At 51.1% G+C, this 17,074-nt stretch overlaps 1 protein-coding gene across 3 annotated transcripts in view; it reads left to right on the plus strand.

Moving 5' to 3' along the window:
- The window catches only part of unc5b (unc-5 netrin receptor B), a 244,655-nt gene that overhangs the window by 59,750 nt on the left and 167,831 nt on the right, over nucleotides 1–17,074 (plus strand). Inside the window, exon 2 of one of the 3 annotated variants that reach the window (XM_072491422.1) lies at nucleotides 6,606–6,730. The exons of the other annotated variants lie outside the window; for them this stretch is intronic. Coding sequence (XP_072347523.1) covers nucleotides 6,706–6,730 — 25 coding nt within the window. The 5' untranslated portion in view covers nucleotides 6,606–6,705. The remainder of the gene's footprint in view (nucleotides 1–6,605; nucleotides 6,731–17,074) is intronic. 3 annotated transcript variants of the gene reach the window in all.

Here is a 17,074-nt window from a genome sequence, read left to right on the forward strand (position 1 = left end):
CTCGCATATTCCTATTGCTGTGATCTTCTCCAGCTCCATAACCCTACATAATCTATGCACTCCTTGGTGACCGTGCCTCCAGTTGCTTAGGCCCCAAGCACTGGGATTCACTCTCTACATGTCTCTCCCTTACACACTCTCTGTCTCTCCCTTACGCACTCTCTGTCTCTCCCTTACACACTCTCTGTCTCTCCCTTACACACTCTCTGTCTTTACCTTACACACCCTCTGTCTCTTCTTTACACACTCTCTGTCTCTCCCTTACACACTCTCTGTCTCTTCCTTACACACTCTCTGTTTCTCCCTTACACACTCTCTGTCTCTCCCTTACACACTCTCTGTCTCTCCCTTACACACTCCCTGTCTCTCCCTTACACACTCTCTGTCTCTCCCTTACACACTCTGTCTCTCCCTTACACACTCTGTCTCTTCCTTACACACTCTGTCTCTCCCTTACACACTCTCTGTCTCTTCCTTGCACACTCTCTGTCTCTCCCTTACACACTCTCTGACTCTTCCTTACACACTCTCTGTCTCTTCCTTACACACTCTCTGACTCTTCCTTACACACTCTCTGTCTCTTCCTTACACATTCTCTGTCTCTACCTTACACACTCTCTGTCTCTACCTTACACACTCTATCTCTACCTTACACACTCGCTGTCTCTACCTTACCCATTCTCTGCCTCTCCCTTACACACTCTCGGTCTCTCCCTTACGCACTCTCTGTCTCTCCCTTACACACTCTCTGTCTCTCCCTTACACACTCTCTGTCTCTACCTTACACACCCACGACTCTTCCTTACTCACTCTCTGTCTCTTCCTTACACATTCTCTGTCTCTACCTTACACACTCTCTGTCTCTACCTTGCACACTCTATCTCTACCTTACACACTCGCTGTCTCTACCTTACCCATTCTCTGCCTCTACCTTACACACTCTCGGTCTCTGCCTTACACACTCTGTGCCTCGACCTTACACACTCTGTCTCTCCCTTACACACTCTCTGTCTCTCCCTTACACACTCTATCTCTACCTTTCACACTCTCTGTCGCTACCTTACACACTCTCTGTCTCTACCTTACACACTCTCTATCTCTCCCTTACACACTCTCTGTCTCTCCCTTGCACACTCTCTGTCTCTACCTTACACACTCTCTGTCTCTACCTTACACACTCTCTATCTCTCCCTTACACACTGTCTGTCTCTCCCTTGCACACTCTCTGTCTCTACCTTACACACTCTCTGTCTTTACCTTACACACACTCTGTCTCGACCTTACACACTCTCTCTACCTTACACACTCTCTGTCTCTACCTTACACACTCTCTGTCTCGACCTCACACACTCTCTCTACCTTACACACTCTCTGTCTCTACCTTACACACTCTCGGTCTCTACCTTACACACTCTCGGTCTCTACCTTACACACTCTCGGTCTCTACCTTACACACTCTCTGTCTCTATCTTACACACTCTCTGTCTCTATCTTACACACTCTCTGTCTCTATCTTACACACTCTCTGTCTCTCCCTGACACACATTCTGTCTCTATCTTACACACTCCCTGGGCGGAATTCTCCCCCAACGGCGCAATGTCTCCGACTGGCGCCAAAAACGGCAGCAATCAGACGGGCATCGCGCCCCCAAAGATGCTCTGCATCTTTGGGGGCCGAGCCCCAACATTGAGGGACTAGGCCGGCGCCGGAGGGATTTCCGCCCCGCCAGCTGGCGCGGAAATGCGGCGCATGCGCGGGAGCGTCAGCGGCCGCCGACAGTTTCCCGCGCATGCGCAGTGGGGAGAGTCTCTTCCGCCTCCGCCATGGTGGAGGCCGTGGCGGAGGCGGAAGGGAAAGAGTGCCCCCACGGCACAGGCCCGCCCGCGGATCGGTGGGCCCCGATCGCGGGCCAGGCCACCGTGGGGGCACCCCCCGGGGTCAGATCGCCCCGCGCCCCCAGGACCCCGGAGCCCGCCCACGCCGCCTGGTCCCGCCGGTAAATACCAGGTTTAATTTACGCCGGCGGGACAGGCAATTTCTGGGCGGGACTTCAGCCCATCCGGGCCGGAGAATTGAGCGGGGGGTCCCGCCAACTGGCGCGGCCCGATTCCCGCCCCCGCCCAATCTCCGGTACCGGAGACTTCGGCGGGGGCGGGGGCGGGAATCACGGCGGCCAACGGCCATTCTCCGACCCGGCGGGGGGTCGGAGAATGACGCCCCCTGTCTCTACCTTACACACTCACTGTCGCTCCCTTACACACTCGCTGTCTCTATCTTACACACTCGCTGTCTCTACCTTACACACTCTGTCTCTCCCTGACACACTCGCTGTCTCTATCTTACACACTCGCTGTCTCTATCTTACACACCCGCTGTCTCTACCTTACACACTCCCTGTCTCTACCTTACACACTCCCCGTCTCTACCTTACACACTCTCTGTCTCTCCCTGACACACTCTCTGTCTCTATCTTACTCGCTGTCTCTACCGTACACATTCTCTGTCTCTCCCTTACACACTCTCTGCCGCTATCTTACACACTCGCTGTCTCTATCTTACACACTCGCTGTCTCTATCTTACACACTCGCTGTCTCTATCTTACACACTCGCTGTCTCTACACACTCCCTGCCTTTACCTTACACACTCTCTGTCTCTCCCTGACACACTCTCTGTCTCTATCTTACACACTCACTGTCTCTATCCTACACACTCTGTCTCTACCTTACACATTCTGTCTCTCCCTGACACACTCGCTGTCTCTATCTTACACACTCGCTGTCTCTACCATACACACTCGCTGTCTCTATCCTACACACTCGCTGTCTCTATCTTACACACTCACTGTCTCTATCTTACACAACTCGCCATCTGTCTCCTGTGTTCCTCCTTTCAGCCAACTGTTTAAAAACCTCCCTCCTTGCCCAAGCTTTTGGTCACCTGACCACATCCCTCGTTTTGTTCAATATCGCTGCGGCGACCCCACCCTGTATTGTTCCCTCACGTTCGAGGAGTAATAGTGTGGCCATTGTGTCTGTCTGTAATCTGACGCCTGCACATTATTGAGCGATGGTTCGAGCTCCAAGCCAGGATCCAACCTGGCTTTTCAAATGCTGAAACAATTTTCCCCTGAACCTTAGTGGAATGGAAAGGTCAGCTAATGGGTGTAATTACCTAAACTAGGCCTGTTCCAAATGTTAGCACAAATCACTTATGTAAATGTTACAGCAGCCTGATCAATAGGAGGCAGCAATAGGAGCTGTGATTAATCGCTTTATGAGGCTTATATACAACCTGCTTCGCCCTCAGTAATAACTCATTTTTAAATGCTGGACATTCAGCACTTAACAAAGGAAACTGATTCTGTCCCTCTTTCTCCTCAGTGTACATGCACATAAACTTGTTTACAAGTGGACTTTTAGGATAGGCAGAGCAATAGGTCTATCATAGAACCAAAACGCACCCCGATCACCAAGAGGGCAGGCAGTGAGAAATACAAGCACAGTTCCGACTTACTGCCCTGGGTTTTCTCGGGCCTGCATTCTCAGGCTACGGGGCTGCGCTTGCAGCAGCGTCAGCCTGGCTTTTCACCGCAAGGATTGAAGTAGAGGATCTGCAGGACCTGGAGCACCTCGGGACCTCTCTCTACACACCGCCCCCCGCCTCCCACTCAGAAGTTGTGCTGGGCAAGTCCTGAGAATGAGATACTTGCTCACCTCTTAGAAACTCCTCCAATGTGTGGAAAAGGAAATATAGAGAGTAGAAGGCTTAAAAATTAGGTTCAAACTGTAACTCATACCAGAGTGTTACAGCTCTTGACATTTCTACTTATTATTTTGCACCGGCCCCAGCTGCCTTCCCGTATGAGTGCAAAAGATCCCACAGCTCTGTTTCAGGGCGCAAGAGGGTACTCTCTCAGTCTCTCAGCCAAATTAGATCACTCGACAAACCCTCAAGGGAGCAGGCAAGAACAAAGAACAAAGAAAAGTACAGCACACGAACAGGCCCTTCGGCCCCCCAAGCCCGTGCCGACCATGGTGCCCGACTAAACTAAAATCTCCTACACTTCCGGGGCCCGTATCCCTCTATTCCCATCCTATTCACATATTTGTCAAGACACCCCTTAAACCACTTCTGGCAGCGAGTTCCAGGCACCCACTGCCCTCTGTGTAAAACACCTCCCTCACACATCTCTAAAATTTACCCCTCGCACCTTAAACCTATGCTCCCTAGTAATTGACTCTTCCACCCTGGGAAAAAGCTTCTGACATCCACTCTGTCTATGCCCCTCATAATTTAGCAGACATCTTTCAGGTCGCCCCTCAACGTCCCGTCGTTCCAGTGGGAACAAACCGAGTTTATCCAACCTCTCCTCATAGCTAATGCCCTCCATACCAGGCAACATCCTGGTAAATCTCTTCTGCACCCTCCCTAAAGCCTCCACGTCCTTCTGGTAGTGTGGCGACCAGATTAGAACACTATACTCCAAGTGTGGCCTAAGGTTCTATACAGCTGCAACATGACTTGCCAAAGTAGAGTTGAGGCCACAATCAGGTCTCGGGGCTGCCAGCCCCCCTGCAAATGTCGGGACCCTCCCGGAATCAGCAAATGAAGTCTTCTGGGAGATTGTTAAACCCCAACATCAGTGATGAAGGGGGCAGGCGCAGAGACCGTGCGTGCCACCTGTGTACGTTTGGTGCGCGCCACACTTATCGCAGGAACCTGATGCTGGGGAGCAAGTGCAGGGCCTGGGCTGCACCCTGGGTGTTTCCCAGCGCTCAGACACTCCAGCTGGTCGCTGGTTGGACATCGCCGTACCGCTTCCCAGAGGGCAATGTAATAGCTCTGCGGCTCTCATTGGTGACAGCAGCTCTCTAGCCTTGGGCAAAAGTAGCTGGGAATTTATAGATAAGATCCTCGTTTACACAGAATGGCCCAAAACCAGGGAAGGGGGGCTTAACATTAGTGGGCAGCACGTTAGCATGGTGGATAGCACAATTGTTTCACAGCTCCAGGGTCCCAGGTTTGATTCCCGGCTTGGGTCACTGTCTGTGCGGAGTCTGCACGTTCTCCCCGTGTGTGCGTGGGTTTCCTCCGGGTGCTCCAGTTTCCTCCCACAGTCCAAAGATGTACAAGTTAGGTGGATTGGCCATGATAAATTGCCCTTAGTGCCCAAAATTGCCCTTAGTGTTGGGTGGGATTACTGGGTTATGGGGATAGGGTGGCGGTGTTGACCTTGGGTAGGGTGCTCTTTCCAAGAGCCGGTGCAGACTCGATGGGCTGAATGGCCTCCTTCTGCACTGTAAATTGTATGATTCTATGTTTAAAATAGCATATACTTCATTGTGTTAATTTCTTTAGGCAGGGAGGTATTTAGGACGGAGGTGACCCCCTGGAATTGGGTTGGCAATTTCAAGCAGTTACCAGAACTGCTCTCTCCTCACCGCGGGCTTCCTGCCACCCCGCCGAGGTTCCCCGGAATCTGCCCAGCCAGAGTTTGCAACCCTAATCCAGACCAGCCACAGTCTTATCGAGTGGCGCAGCAGGCATGAGGGGGCTGAGTGGCCTATTTCTGCTCCTGAATCTCGGGATCAGTAATTCAGATTATCTGTCCCTTTGTTCGAGTGCAGTTTGTGGGATCCTGCTGTGCACAAATCGACTGCCACATCTCCCGCCACCACAACAGTGACTACGTTTGAAAAGGACTTTTCCAGCCAGCGTTGCGGCACTCTGTGATTGTTCGAGACTCTACTGCGTTGTTCTCTGCCTTGCTCTCACCAGATGGCTTCGATGTGTAGTGTTGATCAGAGAGAACAATGAGTCTTGTAAACTAACAAAACTATTTATGTAACACTACAATTGGATTCAATACTTATCCCTAAGAAACTAACAGTTGATTAAACACACATAAACTATACTCATCTAACATCTAACTCACTAATTCATTAACTAATCTCTGCCACCTACTCCAACCTTCTATGCCACAAGGCTCAATGTCATCCCTTATATACTTCTAGGATTGCTCCTTGTAGTAGCTGTCTGTACACATTTCATTAACCCTTATATTACCTTTATGTATGATAATATCACATCTACCATGGTGAGACTTACCTTTATTTAATACTAATAATCTTTATTGTCACAAGTAGGCTTCCATTAACACTGTAATGAAGTTACTGTGAAAATCCCCCAGTCGCCACATTCCGGCGCCTGTTCGGGTACACTGAGGGAGAATTCAGAATGCCCAATTCATCCAACAAGCACGTCTTTCGGGACTTGTGGGAGGAAACCGGAGCGCACGGAGGAAACCCACGCAGACACGGGGAGAACGTGCAGACTCCGCACAGACAGTGACCCAAGCCGGGAAACGAACCTGGGACCCTGGCGCTGTGAAGTAACAGTGCTAACCACTGTGCTACCGTGCTGCCCATGACATCTTGAATGACGGTCGCTGCGAACAGGGTTTAAATGACTGTGGGTGACACCACAGGTGATTTTAGGAGTGAATTCTTAAAATGCAGGATGCAAACAGGTTCATATTTTTAAATGATTGCACTGAGAATCACGTTTCTGAGTAACTAATCAATTCTTTTCCTTTCTGTTAGGTAAGTCTATCGTGCTTCACCTTCCCGACGTGCTATAGTGATGAGATAAGAAGGGAGTAGGAGGAGGTGGACTGAGCTGAATCCCTCAGAGGCGGTGTTAATGACAAGATTCTCACAGCCCCGTGGTAATATTGGCTTATTTTCTTCAGCACCTAGTTGTCTATTGGAGTGTGGGGCTCCAATCTCTGTTTATTTTGCACCAGCCGTGCTTCTACCAGGTAATGTGTTCTGCCAGGTTGATTTTGCCAGCCTGGTTTACCAGCTTTCAGGTGTGTTAGTTTATGTGCAGACACTCACTCACTGACCTGCGTTTGCCTGGGATTCAACTAGATCAATGATTGGGCTTTGAGTTGCTCAATCTTGACGGGACATTTACCCCTGGCAGTTTCATCACAAAAACTCCTGCCCTCCACCTATCCCACGCCAATGAAACCATCTTCTCTCCCTGTCTGCGATATTTTTTCGTTAACAAATTGTAGGGAGTTGCAATCTATATTAAACCCCAGAGTAAGAATATTCTTGTCGAATAACCTTGTTGGTGAAAAAGGACAATCGCTAATTTAGAATGCAAAGCAACAAGATGAATATTTTATTCAGTCTCCACCAAGTCAAGGTGTGGCATGATGCACGTGTTTAATGCTAGTCGATGTATCTTACCCTGGACCCTGGGTCTACTCCTATTTGGTCCTTTGAGCCTGGTCTTACAACGTTGTTTGAGATTTTAACTTGCTCAACTTAACTCGACTTGCATACAAATCGATTGCAGCTTTAAAACCTCAATTCTAGTGGATCCTTTCTCGCTCCATCTCTCCCCCATCTCTACGCCAACCCCCTCCCCCAGGAATCTAACCTAAACTCATACCCTTTCCGCTGGAGACCCAACTTCAGGCCATTCTTCCAGTCAATCAGTATTACAGTCTTGGGTTCTGTTTGCTGCTAATGCTAGACTCAATGGAACCCAAATGTGCAAATGTGCCTTACCAATAATTCTCCATGTTTTTTTTCCTAAAGCTACATTACAGTATTTTGGTTTGCACATTCTCTCCGTGTCTGCGTGGGTTTCGCCCCCACAACCCAAAGATGTGCAGGGTAGGTGGATTGGCCACGCTAAATTGCCCCTTAATTGGAAAAAAAATAATTGGTACTCTAAATTTATTTTAAAGAATTACAGTATTTTGACACTTAAAGAAATGTCACCTTAAAGACTTTCTTAACAACATTCCAATAATACAAACAAATTAAAACTTTTCATCCCAAGCTTATGTGCAGAACAATTTTACAACTTGGATTCAAGTTCAGGAAGAGGCCATTTGCCCATTGAGCGCGCACCGACCCTTTGAAAGACCACCCTACCTAGGCCCGCTCCCCTTCCCTGTACCCTCACCCTAAGGAGCAATTTGGCGTGGCCAATCCACCTAACCTGCACGTCTTTGGACTGTGGGAGGAAACCGGAGAACCCGGAGGAAACCCACGCAGACACGGGGAGAAAGTGCAAACTCCACGCAGACAGTGACCCAGCGGGGAATCTAACCCGGGTCCCTGGCGCTGCGAGGCAGCCGTGCTAACCGCTGTGCCACCCGAACAATTCCTGGAATCTCCAGGGCCAATCCTGGAGTGTTGGCAACCTGAAGCTGCCTTGACGGCCTCCCAGAAAGTTTACTTTAGGCTGCATCCCTTGGGGGGTGGGGGCTAGTAGACTGGCTTTCACTCTCTGTACTAATTCAAGTATAGAAAAGTTGCCCAGGTCATTTACTGGGGCGGCTCTTTGCTTCTATTGGCAGGGCAGAGGACAGCTGGAGGGCAGTGATGAGGAAGTCACTAACAATACCAAATTAGTCACTCCCTAAATCCTAGATGAACCCCTTCGCATCACAACAGACTCAATACGAAAGCTCTTCAGTCAACACTAAGGAAGGGTAAATATGGGGGCCGCACGATGGCGCAGTGGGTTAGCCCTGCTGCCTCACGGCGCCGAGGACCCAGGTTCGATCCCGGCCCCGAATCACTGTCCGTGTGGAGTTTGCACATTCTCCCCGTATTTGCATGGGTCTCACCCCCACAACCCAAAAATGTGCAGGGTAGGTGGATTGGCCACGCTAAATTGCCCCTTAATTGGAAAAAACTCTAAATTTCTAAAAGAAAAAAAAATGAAAATGAATGAAATGAAAATCGCTGATTGTCACAAGTAGGCTTCAACTGAAGTTATTTGAAAAGCCCCTAGTCGCCACATTCCGGCGCCTGTTTGGGGAGGCTGGTACAGGAATTGAACCGTGCTGCTGGCCTGCCTTGGTCTGCTTTCAAAGCCAGCGATTTAGCCCTGTGCTAAACCAGCCCCTTAAGGGTAAATATAATCCACAATTTAGATTCAATAAATCAGTTCACACCTGGATAGAGGAATGGGATGTGGTCCAAAGAAAAACAACTAGGTTTTATAATCACATTAAACTATCCAGACATGTTTTAGGATTGCAATTACAGTGTGTAAATCAGAGGAAGGTAAACGTATTAAATTGGCATAATTGCAAGCACGCAGTTAAAAATAGTCTTCGCCTCTCGATGTTTCCGTCTCTCCTATAAATTCATTCTGTCATATTCTAGGGCAGCACGGTGGCACAGTGGTTAACACAGCTGCCTTACTACGCCGAGGTCCCAGGTTCGATCCCGGCTCTGGGTCACTGTCCGTGTGGAGTTTGCACATTCTCCCCGTGTTTGCGTGGGTTTCGCTCCCACAACCCAAAGATGTGCAGGTTAGGGGGATTGGCTGCGCTAAATTGCCCCTTAATTGGAAAAAATTAATTGGGCACTCTAAATTTATAATAAATTTTTAAAAATAAAACCTCTATTGTCTATTCCCACCGGGTTCCCATCCCCACTTGTGAGCAGGTCCCACAGACCGGGCCTCCTGAACATGAAAATGAGTTTGAGACGCTGGAGAAGGTGAAGATTCACAAGGATGGTTCCAGAGATGGGTTGTTCTCCCTCTCGGGAAAGGCGGAACACCATGTGGTTCTTTTCTCAGAAGGCTGAGAGGTGACCCGAATGGTGGTCTTCAAAATTATTGAGGAGATCAATATGGTAGATGAAGCGAAGATGCTTCCACTTGGGGAGAAGTCCAAACTAGAGGCCGCAAATATAAAATGGGGGTGATGGTGTGTTGAAGTTCACTTGGAATCTGGGTTGCTTTGACAATGTGCACTTTTACACGCGTGTTCTGTGGCTATGGATACTGAAGGTAGCAGCTCCAACGCTCTTTCTGTCTCATGGCTGACCAGGAATCCCTCCCACTCTTGCCATCGGGCGTGTGGTGGAAGGATGTTGCAGGTTGATAGTCACCTCGATAAAAGCAAGTTACTGTGGATGCTGGAATCTGAAACAAAAACACAAACTACTGGACAATCTCAGCAGGTCTGACAGCATCTGTGGAGAGAGAAGGGAGCTAACGTTTCGAGTCTGGATGACTCTTTGTTGTTGATATTCACCTTCCTTGACCGCTAGGTCCTGGGGTGGAATTTGAACCCGCAGCTTCTGAATCAGAGGCAGGGACTCTATCAACAGCACCGTAAGACCTACTCCCAAATTTAGGCTGGCTACTAATAGTCCAGTAAAGAACTCAGGGAAACATCTCCAGATGAATGTGCAGATTACTATAGTTGAAGTAAAAAGCATAGATATACTTAAGGGAAAGCTAGTTCCGATCATGATGGAGAAAGGTTATATTTAGGCTGACATGTAAGTCAATCGAGTAGGCGGCCGATTGGAGCAGAACAGACTCGTCTGAAAATGCTGGGCTGAGTTGTTTGTTGCTCAGATGGAAGTACTGGGCGGGATTCTCCCGTACCCAGCGGGGCGGGGGCTCCCGGCGGGACGGAGTGGCGTGGACCACGTCGGCGTCGGGCCGCCCCAAAGGTGCGGAATCCTCCGCACCTTCAGGGGCTAGGCCCGCCCCGGAATGGTTGGCGCCCCACCAGCCGGCGGGACAGGGGCCTGGCGCCACGTCAACCAGCGCCGAAGGGCCTCAGCCGGCCGGCGCATGCACGGGAGCGCCAGCGCGTGCTGGCATCATCCCCGCGCATGCGCACATGGAGTCACTCCCGCACCGGGAATGGCGGATGACCACGGCATCCGGTGCGGAAGGAATATAGTGCCCAGACGGCACAGGCCCGCCCGTGGATCGGTGGGCCCCGACCGCGGGCCAGGCCACCGTGGGGGCACCTCCTGGGGCCAGATCCCCCCCGCGACTCCCCATGAACCCCGGAGCCCACCCGCGCCGCCAGGTCCCACCGGTAAAGGACCAACTTCAATTTACGCCGGCAGGACTGGCATAGAACGGGCGGGAGTTCGTCCCATCGCGGGCCGGAGAATCCAGACAGCCCCGGGGCCCATTGAGTCGCGCTCGACCCCTCCATTCTCCGTGGTGGGCGCGCAACTCACGCCACGCCGGTTTTTGGGGCCGGGAGAATTGGGAGGACGGTGGGAGCGGGATTCACGCAGACCCCCGGCGGTTCGCCCACCCGGCAGAGGGTCGGAGAATCCCGCCCACTGTGTAATATTAAACTCTGGGGCGAAATTCTCCGGTATCGGCGCGATGTCTGCCGACCGGCGCCAAAAACAGTGCAAATCAGTCGGGCATCCCGCCGCCCCAAAGGTGCGGAATCCTCCGCATCTTGGGGGGCCGAGCCCCAACCTTGAGGGGCTAGGCCCGCGCCGGACTAATTTCCGCCCCGCCAGCTGGCGGAAAAGGCCTTTGGTGCCCCGCCAGCTGGTGCGGAAATGACATCTCCGGGCGGCGCATGCACGGGAGCGTTAGCGGCCGCTCACGGCATCCACACGCATGCGCAGTGGAGGGAGTCTCTTCCGCCTCCGCCATGGTGGAGACCGTGGCGAAGGCGGAAGGGAAAGAGTGCCCCCACGGCACAGGCCCACCCACGGATCGGTGGGCCCGATCGCGGGCCAGGCCACCGTGGGGGCACCCCCCGGGGCCAGATCGCCCCGCGCCCCCCCCAGGACCCCGGAGCCCGCCCGCGCCGCCTTGTCCCGCCGGCGGGACAGGCATTCTAGCAGCGGGACTTTGGCCCATTCGGGCCGGAGAATCGTGGGGGGGGGGGCAATCGGCGCGGCGCGATTCCCGCCCCCGCCGAATCTCCGGTGCCAGAGAATTCGGCAACCGGTGGGGCGGGATTCACGCCAGCCCCCGGCGATTCTGCGCCCCGCAGGGGGGGTCGAAGAATCTCGCTCATTGTTTCTCATGGCTCTATAAGAATTTTAAAAATAATCAAACTAAATCTTTTTAGTCTAATTAAGCTTAATCTAGGCATGGTCACTCTGAATCTTGAAGGTCACAATTCTGGTCTGCTAGGGGCACCAAAGTTCTCTGAGGGGACCTAAAAAGATGTTACGCCCCTAATTAACATATGAATGTTAATCCCTGTAAATTCTGATAAACTCCTCAGAGACCCTCCCGGAAAATACTGATACACCTCCCCGGAGACCCCCTGTAAATACTGACACCCCCCCTGGAGACCCCCTGTAAATACTGACACACTCCCCGGAGACCCCCTGTAAATACTGACACCCCCCCTGGAGACGCCCTGTAAATACTGACACTCTCCCCGGGGACTCTCTGTAAATACTGACACTCTCCCCGGGGACTCTCTGTAAATACTGTCACACTCCCCGGGAACCCCCCTGTAAATACTGACACACTTCCCGGGAACCCCCCTGTAAATACTGACACCCCCCCTGGAAACGCCCTGTAAATACTGACACACTCCCCAGAGACCCCCTGTAAATACTGACACCCCCCTGGAGACCCCCTGTAAATACTGACACACTCCCCGGAGACCCCCTGTAAATACTGACACACTCCCCGGAGACCCCCTGTAAATACTGACACACTCCCCGGGAACCCCCCTGTAAATACTGACACACTCCCCGGGAACACCCTGTAAATACTGACACACTCCCCGGGGACCCCCTGTAAATACTGACACACTCCCCGGGGACCCCCTGTAAATACTGACACACTCCCCGGGAACACCCTGTAAATACTGACACACTCCCCGGGACCCCCTGTAAATACTGACACACTCCCCGGGGACCCCCTGTAAATACTGACACACTCCCCGGGAACACCCTGTAAATACTGACACACTCCCCGGGGACTCTCTGTAAATACTGACACACTCCCCGGGAACCCCTGTAAATACTGACACACTCCCCGGGAACACCCTGTAAATACTGACACACTCCCCGGGGACTCTCTGTAAATACTGACACACTCCCCGGGAACCCCCCTGTAAATACTGACACACTCCCCGGGGACTCTCTGTAAATACTGACACACTCCCCGGGAACCCCCCTGTAAATACTGACACACTCCCCGGGAACACCCTGTAAATACTGACACACTCCCGGAGGCCCCTTAAATACTAACATACTCCCCTGAGACTCCCCTGTAAATACTAACATACTCACGGGAGACCCTCTGTTCATACTGACACTCTCCCCTGAGACCCCCCCCCCACCCTGTAAATACTGACACACTTCCCCGGGGATCTCTCAATGCTGTCACCCAGGGCACTCCAAAGTGTTTTGCAGAGAATAAATAATTTTTGAAGCGTGGTTGCTTTTGTAGTGTCGGAAACTCATCGATCAATTTGCGCGCAGCAAGCTCCCACAAACAGCAATGTGCTGATGGTCTTGGCCAAGGGGGTGATTATTGGCCGGGACATAGGAAAGCCCCTCCCCGCTCGCCTTTGAAATTGTGCCTCGCAGTCTCCTGCAAACACCTGAGAGCAGACAAGGGCCCCTGACCGTGTGACACTCACTCAGCACTGCTCTGCAGCTGGCCTTTGTGCTGGAGTCTCTCTGACTTTGAGACGAGAGCACCGAGCATTGCCCAAGATGTTAAAGCTAGGATTACAGAACAGATTACAGTGGGGTAACATGACTCCCACCCAAATCACTTGGCCCCTCCTCGAGAAGTCAGTCATATGATATCAGCAACAATAAAGCAGCAATGAATCTCCACAGTGACAAGTTAAGCATTTCCCACCAGCCGACACAGACTCCCAAGGCTTCCGAATTGCTGATTGCAAAAAACCTTTATCTGATCAGGATCGCTTTCAGTCCGGCTTTCGCTGCATCTTTGCCAAGGCTTTTAAGGCTTAATTTATCCGACCTGTGGACTGGAGGCAGGAGCAATGGAATCGAAGGACTGATAGACGACTGTCTGCCGCAGAGTAATGTGAGGTCGTGCTGGGGACAGTATGCACCCGGCAGATCGCACGCCATTGAGACCGCTAGCTGTGCGCCATCCCGGGGTGGGACGGGGCAGTTGGAGATGGCTCGAGGCGCAGTTATGGATCTGACGGACATTTGCATGGCTGTTAAGCTGCCCAGGGCTAAGTCAGGTTATATTTGATATTGTACATACAAGGGGACCCTGGGCACAATGCTGAGAGCTGGGTGTTTTCTCATTACAGGCATCCAGAGTCGAGGGGGAAAACATCACTAAACGACAGCTTGGATTACCGTTAAGGGTGGAGTGTGTCAATGCCAGGCCCTGCGGGTGGAGAGAGAGAGCGAATAAAGAGGGGGAGGGAGTTGTGGGTGGAGGTGACTGGGATATAATGGGTTGCATGCGGGTTAGCACTGTTGCTTCACAGCACCAGGGACTCGGGTTCAATCCCCGGCTTGGGTCACTGTCTGTGTGGAGTCTGCACGTTCTCCCCGTGTCTGCGTGGGTTTCCTCCGGGTGCTCCGGTTTCCTCCCACACGTCCCGAAAGACGTGCTTGTTAGGTGAATTGGACATTCTGAATTCTCCCTCCGTGTACCCGAACAGGCGCCGGAGTGTGGCGACTAGGGGCTTTTCACAGTAACCTCATTGCAGTGCTAATGTAAACCTACTTGTGACAATAAGGATTATTATTATTATAAGGGCTATCTAATCAATTTTGATAGAGAAAGCATCTTTCCCATTATTACAGACTGTTGATGCTTCAGGACTTACACAGAGGAGAGTCTGGGGTAGAGAATCTGACCCGGTTTCACATCCCGAGCGAGTTTCGAATCACACGTGTCACAGGAACAACACCAGAACTCCAAGCAGCTTGTGGGCTGTGCACTTTTCTGACATCTAATTTGCACCGCTGTTTTCTCCAGTTCACTCAACGACAACCTGTTTTGGGCTGAATGAGATTTCCTTTCTATTCAGCTGCACGGATTCCCTGTTGACTTGAAACCGCAAATTGCTGTTTTATCGAGATGGTAGTTATCAGTGGAAGAGGCCACGCTGTTCATTGGAAACTGAAAGACGGGTAGTTGGGGTGGGAGGGACACATTTGTAATTCAGTTCGTTACCTTGGGGTGACTAACGGTAAATAACATTGGTGCCACACAAGTTCCACGTTTTAAAATTAGGGCTCGCCCTTTGAGGACAGAGATGAGAATGTATTCCTCTCAGAGGCCTGTGCGACCTTGGAGCTCAGTACGTCAGAAGGTGGTGGGGGCGAGGTCCCTGAATATTTTTATGGGGGAGGTAGATGGATTCTGGTCAGGCAACGGGATCGAAGGTTATCGGGGTAGATGGGGAATGTGGAACTCAAAACACAAATAGATCAGCCGTGATGGTATTGAATGGCGCAGAATGATCCGTCTGCTCCTTTCTCGCGTGTTCGTATGTTTGTATGTGCCCAGACAATTACTGTCTCCAACAAGAGAGAGAATCTAAACTTCCCCACATGACATTCAGTGGCATTATCACCATTGAGTGCCCCACTATCGTCATCCTGGACATTATCATTGACCAGAAAATGAACTGGACGCACCATATAAATACTGTGGCTACAAGAGCAGGTTACAGGTTAGGAATTCTATGGTGAGTTACTCACCTCCTGACTCCTCAAGGCCTGTTGACCATCCACAAGTCAAAGGTCAGGAATGCTGTCCACTTGCCTGGGTGAGTGCAGCTCCAACAACACTCAAGAGGGGCAAGAACACCCAGGACCCAGCAGTCCCGCTGGAGAGGCCGTCATCCAGCACGTTAAACATTCACTCCGTCCATTACCGATGCACAGTGGCAGCTGTGTGTACCATCTACAAGATGCACTGCAGCAGCTCCCCTAGGCCCCTTCAACAGCACCAACATCTCCCAAACCCCTAGACCCGACCATAGAATCATAGAATTTACAGTGCAGAAGGAGGCCATTCTGCCCATCGAGTCTGCACCGGCCCTTACAAAGAGAGCCCTACTGAAGCCCACGTATCTACCCTAGCCCCGTAACCCAGTAACCTCCACTTAATATTTTTTGGACACTAAGGGCAATTTAGCACGGCCAATCCACCTCACCCGCACATCTTTGGACTGTGGGAGGAAACCAGAGCACCCAGAGGAAACCCACGCAGACACGGGGAGAACGTGCAAACTCCGCACAGACAGTGACCCAGCCGGGAATCGATCCTGGGACCCTGGAGCTGTAAAGCAACTGTGCTAACCACTATGCTATCGTGCTACCATCTAGAAGAACAAAGGAAAGCACATACACCTGGGAACACCACCACCTGCAAATTTCCCCCCAAGCCACACCACATCCTGACTTAGAAATGTATCAGCCGTTCCTTCACTGTCGCTGGGTCAGAATCCTGGAACGTCCTCTCTAACAGCACTGTGGATGTACCTGCTTGTCCTTTTTGTAAGCCCAGGCCTAGATGGCGGCCCTAGCTGTACGCTGTGCTACGTCAGTGGAAACCATTTCACAGCACTGTGGTATAAACACACCCTCCATGTCACCACGGGCTTTGAGTTAATGATCACTGAGAACAGTTTGTGATTGCTACTATGTCAGCAGAAAGCCGGCTCCTTCATAATTGTGTGTCACAGCGGAGGTGAAATGATAGAAATGAATTATAGGCTGGTAGCTTCAAATTGGAAAAGAATCCTATGTATTAACTACAAGCTATTGCAAACACAGTGTTTTCTTGCTAAATAATGTGCATGCTTTTCATGTTTGACACCGAGGTGTATTTTGATTGAGTCTGATGCCTTTCAGGTAGTTATATTACTAACCTTACAATCATTTTTTAGATAATTATGTTTTTGAAAGGTGTTCAGCGCAATGATGTTGTAACAGAATGACAGGGATGAATTGCAGTTTCAGAGCATCAGAAGCTATCTCTGTCGTTTGATAATGAGGATCCCCTTGTTCATTGAAATCCCAAGATTTCTAAATTTGTTACCTGTAAAGCGGCAGTGTTGACGATACTTTGTCACTGTGCTGTGGCAGCCGGAGGAAACATCACAGCAATGGCGACACATGATTGGCAGGAGTGCTGAGTCAGAGCAGGTTCATTAATAATACAGCGTTTCCAAGTTGCCAGGGAGGCACACAGCAGAATCTCACTCGAATGGTCCTCAGAACACGCGAGAGCTTCACAACAGTTCCACTTGTGGTTTTGACTTTGCAAGCTC

The sequence above is a fragment of the Scyliorhinus torazame genome, chromosome 28, assembly GCF_047496885.1.
Source record: "Scyliorhinus torazame isolate Kashiwa2021f chromosome 28, sScyTor2.1, whole genome shotgun sequence".
NCBI lineage: Eukaryota > Metazoa > Chordata > Chondrichthyes > Carcharhiniformes > Scyliorhinidae > Scyliorhinus > Scyliorhinus torazame.